The sequence below is a fragment of the Centruroides vittatus genome, unplaced genomic scaffold (genome assembly GCF_030686945.1).
Source record: "Centruroides vittatus isolate TY-2023 unplaced genomic scaffold, ASM3068694v2 contig_519, whole genome shotgun sequence".
Lineage (NCBI taxonomy): Eukaryota > Metazoa > Arthropoda > Arachnida > Scorpiones > Buthidae > Centruroides > Centruroides vittatus.
The window spans coordinates 316,252-321,816 of NW_027122304.1; the positions used below are offsets into that span (position 1 = coordinate 316,252).

The 5,565-nt window shown below is 33.5% G+C and overlaps 1 protein-coding gene across 1 annotated transcript; it reads right to left on the reverse strand.

Moving 5' to 3' along the window:
* Positions 1 to 4,589: 4,589 nt before the first annotated feature.
* LOC136978380 (uncharacterized) lies at positions 4,590 to 5,346 on the reverse strand. Its single transcript, XM_067274077.1, has 4 exons — positions 5,086 to 5,346; positions 4,948 to 5,016; positions 4,771 to 4,860; positions 4,590 to 4,700 (listed from the first exon to the last, which is right to left on the reverse strand). Exons 1-4 carry the CDS (start codon positions 5,182 to 5,184, stop codon positions 4,590 to 4,592), a joined length of 369 nt encoding a protein of 122 aa, XP_067130178.1. The 5' UTR covers positions 5,185 to 5,346.
* Positions 5,347 to 5,565: the final 219 nt, after the last annotated feature.

Consider the following 5,565-nt stretch of genomic DNA (forward strand, 5'->3'; position numbering starts at 1 on the left):
TTTCAAAACGACGCATCACATTTTGCGTCATTGTTATTGTGGGGGCTCGGGGGCCGTGAAAAATAAGGTTTTGCAACATTACGGTAGGGCCCTGCAACCAGGTGTGTTTTGTCTGACACACCTCCGAAAAAAATACAAATGGTTAAGGCGCAAGGGCAAGAGTTACTGCGAAGTCCAGGAACGAGCCTCTCTGGCGGATGAATGAAGTACAAATAACAAAGAGAGTTTAGATCAGAAAACAAAATTTTAAACGAAAATTTTAAAATTCGATTTAGGGAGTTGGCCTACTTCTATCTATAAAACGGTGGGGTATCTAGACGGAAGTATCCGAACAGAGCGACTGACATCACATCACAAAAAGAGTTGTTTTCTCTTCTCTCTTCACTTTCTCTCCTTGTGCTCTTTTCCTCTTTGTCTTCTTTCTCCTTTACCCTCACTCAGTCTTACACTAGGCCCGTCTCTCACTGGGTTTCACAGACTCCCCGTTCTTTGCTAAGTCGGTCAGCTGTTGACTGTTAACAGCTGACTGACTGACCGTTTCTTGTCCGGTCAGTCAGTCACTGTTGGTCTAGTCTGCTAATTTCGCCACTTCTTTCCATTTTATTCTTGATTTTTGACCAATTATACTTTTGTTCCGGAGGTGAAGTGATTTGTAAAAAGCACGATTGGTCATCTAGTGGTCCTCCTTCTCTCTTGTCAATGAAGAATGATATGAACGTGGATTGAATATCATCGGTCACCAATTCGAAAAAGTGGGAAACGACGGTCATCTCCTTTGTCTTTTCCTTCGCATGTTTTGAGATTTATGACAATTACAGTATAACCTCGATTATCCGGACTAATTGGGGAAGAAGGTAGCCCGGATAAGGAAAAATCCGGATAATCGTAAAATAATAATACAGTATTGTATTTAAATCGTGATCAAATTTTCAAGAAACAAACGTTCGTTTTGAATTTGGAGTACTACTGACCAGCACTAACACTGCCTATTGTTTAAAGGCCCTCTGGTGGCGCAAGAAGACGGATTTTATAAAATAAAAAGCAATTGAAACTGTCAAATTTTTATTCATAAAAATGCAAACTATTTATCGTTTTATGACGAGTAACATTTTTTCGTCGCGTTCACGGCTTTTCAGTAATGCATAAACCTTCGAGGCGCGAGGCCATAGGCGGTGGCCAACGTCGCCCATGCCTTACACTGCTCTTGGCCATAGAAATAATGTAATTTGAATATAAATTATTTATAAATATGTATGTCAAGTTACATTTTTATTACGACGCAAAATGTATTAAAAAGTTTAGGACCAATGTGTCGGGTGAGACGTTGTTGGGATAAAAAAAAAGTTATGCATTCCATCACGTTTATAAACAGTGTCGCAATCGCCAAGTGCAAATCAGCAAATTTGTAAAATTTTTGTTTATTTTGAACAATCCGGATAATCGAGGTTATACTGTAATTGATATTTTTTTGTTTCAATTTGTTTCTTTAAATTATTTTAAGTCGATATTACTAAAAATTTCGAAAAGGGGATCCCTAAAATTGGAAAAGTAGGCGAAGTTCTTTTACAACGTTGGTTGATAGATATAAAAATCTCGATATCGTGTTTACATACATCTTCAATGTGGGTCCAAAGGGCGTCCTGTCTGGTAGTTAACAATTGCTTCAGACAGAACAAAAAAACAGGGATATAAAAGACATGTAGAGTTTAAAATACAATAAAATTTTTAACTAATTAATGAAAATACACTATTAGTTAAAGGATTAAAGTAAAGTGATTAAAATTAAAGTTTTACAGATATAGTAAATAATAACATGAATATATATATAGATACAATAACAATAAAATTTTTGGGGGAAAGAGAAATGGTGGGCCCCACATTATTTAGCTTTTTACCAAAATCTATAGTTATAATTACGACGGCCATACTTTTTGTAAAATAAAGGACAAATCAGAAATTGTTTCATAATAAAGTAGCAAGTTGCATTTATTTGTTTCAGTAAACTAAAAAGCTTTATAACATCTATTGTAAAATGTAAGCATTTACGTAACATACAATCATATTATTATTTTAATTTAAAAATTTTAAGTTTGATACTATTTACGAGAATGAACTTTTGTAATAAATTAGATTTATGTTTTTAAAATTGTTAAAAACTGTACACAATTTACGTTAAGGTTTTCTTTAGTATGATTACATTTTTAATTGGATTTTTACATTTTTCACTGGTTTACATATTGTACACTAATGAAAATAGCTCATACAGACAGACATAAGCAAAATTAAATCATTTTTAATTTTATTTTAAAATATACGTGAAATACTTAAAAATTCAACCCATCTACATTGACAGGACTTTGCGACATTTTTAGATCTGGTGACATAACTTTCAATTAATGCACGAAACTTCGTCAAATAGGTTGCCATCACTTATATGTAAGTTCATGTAACCAGAAATAAACAAAGCATTTCCTCGATCTTTTCATCCACACAGGGTTTTCTCGTTGTAGGATCCATTCAAATAAGTTCATTTGAACGAAGAGATAATCCAGCTATTTAAACAGTAAATGCAAGTTTAGTACTACTTATAAATTGCGTAAAAGCAATTACCTAAATTAAATATTGGTTCCGTATTAAATTTACTGATGTGCTCGAAATTTATGTTCCTAACGATTATTGTATTCTTAAAGCTTACAACTTGATAATTTTAGGACTTATCATACCAGAAATGGTGCAGCAGAATTAATCACGTAGAATTGTCATTGCAGAATGAATTTCGGGCGGCTGCTGACAATCTTTTAGTTTAGTTTTATTCGATTAAGGCAACGCGACACATGGACGATATGTCAAAGGAGAATGCCTCCCGAGAGGTATTTTATGAATAACTGGCCCTATTTAGGTGTTACTGACGTGAAGAAAACCCGGAAAACTGCAAGTGGCCAGCCCGTTGCCGAGGAGCGAACTGGTAGTGTTCAGTGGTTTTATCCACTCAGTAACTGGTGAGCGACAATCTTTTAAAACACTGATCTTGTGTGAAGTTACAAAGCAACTAAACAATTTTAGTATAATATTAACACAAGAAAAATTAATATAGAATGTCATATGCAAAGTATTGTATGAAGGATTTCCAAAATAAAACCTAAACAAATTTGTATGGAGCTGTCACAAATATAGATTGTGTAATAAAATATAATGGAAAACCATTTAGAAAATACAAAATCAACTTTTTTTTTGTTTAAAACTATGATGATGAACATTTTACTATTTAAATTCGCAAAATAAACGAAAAATTGGCTATTTTAAAAAAATCTAAAGAACAGAGTAATGAAAAAAACTGTCCCCTTAAATGAAGGACGTATATCACTGTAGTGATACTCGTTCTTTGACCACTGTTTAATTTTTACACTGCATCGTACATAGTTTAAAAAGCAAGTCTGAAATATTTCGCATAAACAGTTCTTCCAAAAACATCTGAAAGATTCCAGGTGAGATTAAAAAGCTGAGAATTTTTACAACTCTTCTACAGTGCCAAACTGTCGATGCTGCTTGTGGAAGTATTCAGAAACCTGTCAACAGACATTTTCTTTCTGAAATATTCTTTGTCTCCTGGAGAAAGACCATGCATGAACTGGTGCTCGTGGTCAACAACAATGTCAAGATAAGCTGTACCGTTTTCGGTGAATTTTATTGAAACGAGGTCCTAGAGAGTAAAAGGAAAACATCCCTCACACCATAATGTTTTCTCCACACAAATGAAAAAGTATCTTCGCCTTATCCAGACTCGTTCGTCCACGCATTAGAATGTTCGATTTACCGAGTCATAAAACATTCTTCAAGATGTCAATGGTTCCATTGTGAGTAGTTATAAGCCCACCGAAACCGCAATGTCTTGTTTTCCGCTGTCATAAGTAAAACTCGTGAGGATCATTTTTATGATCATACATAAGAATGTGCAAGAAGAGTGTTTCAGAGGTCCTACTCTCCATACCGGTGATGAAATGCTCTGTGATTTAATGAGAAATTCAGATTCGGGTCAATTTAGAAATTGTTTCTGCATTGCAGATTTCTCCGTATACGCTAGAAACGATCGGTCAAGAATAGTCCAGATGCTTGTCGATATTCGTAACCCACAATTCGGATTCGGCGGTTATACCACATACACTATGTATAACACTCATTTCAATCGTTTTCTCTTTCTGTTCTGATAGTAAATCGGATTAAAGCAGTTAGCCAATGACATAAAACTGATCAGCAGTCACATAATTTCGTGTCAAGAGTGTCATGTCTACACAATTTTTAAGGAGTGGTTCGTTTACCGCTACCTAAGACAGTGGCCACTCACTGTGGATCGTAAATAAAATGTACTGGCAGAAAAGATTAGTAGATATGCCAATTTCTCAAATTGCTATTACATGAAAAATTTATTTAGAACGCTTTTTTAGAGGTATCGATAAAACTATAAAACTCACTTCTGATAATATTGTGTTTAAACCTATGGTAATATCTAGTAAGGAAAAATGTTTCACTAAAGGGAGATTTTAATACAGAATTGTAATGATATCTTTAGCTATAAAATCTCATTCGGATAATTATATTTCAGTATAATTTCTAATTGACATTTCATTGCATATTTTTGAATGGTGGGAAAAGTCCCTCAGCTTCAGCAATCCAGAGTAGACGGAAAGCAAAGACTTAGCCATCTGCAAAAACATTAATATTCTTCATAACATATTAATGATTGATAGAGTGATATGTAAAATGCGAACTTACTCTGATCGGAAATCTCTTATTAACATAAAAATAACCCATCATTGAAATTTTCAATGCCACTTTTCCAAATCGTTTCATAAAATTTAAGATCTGAAATAAACGTATGAGGGACATTAATTTCTTTAAAATCATATTTAATTAATATTATAGCATTTACATGAATGACCAAAAACATACTTTCAATTTCGACTCTACAGGCATACTGCAAGCCGAAAATTGGCGAATCTCTTGAAAAGTAATTTCCATCTGAAAAGTATAAAACGTAATGTTTACAATTTAAATTTTGTTTTACATTTTTCTAATATTTGTACTCACCGAAAATGCCAAACAGCTTACAAGAAAACAACAAACAAGACAGATGAATGTTAACAAAACAATTAATCCGAGAACAAGATATTCCAGTATTTCATTCATTTTAATAAACAGGTACTGTACATGTAAGAGCAGAAACTAGTACCTGATACTAGACTGCCGTATATAATGACAGTCATGAAGTTGACATTGTAGTTGAACTGTGAAATAAACTTCCACAATTCTTCGTGATGATCCATGAAATCTTTCAATTTCAATTCCATATTCAATTCTTTTCTTTTTACTGATGCAAATTCTTTTGATAGATGTTGAAATTCTAATATCGCCACGAGTATAACTGCAGCATAGAATAATACAGCATATGCAATACCTCCAATTGTATAATTTATCCATGATGCAAACTTGATGCTGCAAAACAACGCTTTGTATTCAAAATGTCTTGCTTTGTGCCATAATGGATATAAAACGACGCTGTTATGTATA

Coding starts and splice junctions, on each gene's coding strand:
- LOC136978380 (XM_067274077.1), bottom strand. CDS start 5,184: ATGAATGAAATACTGGAATATCTTGTTCTCGGATTAATTGTTTTGTTA. Junction 4,861..4,947: donor CTGTAGAGTCGAAATTGAAA/GTATGTTTTTGG, acceptor CGTTTATTTCAG/ATCTTAAATTTTATGAAACG. Junction 4,701..4,770: donor ATAAGAGATTTCCGATCAGA/GTAAGTTCGCAT, acceptor ATGTTTTTGCAG/ATGGCTAAGTCTTTGCTTTC.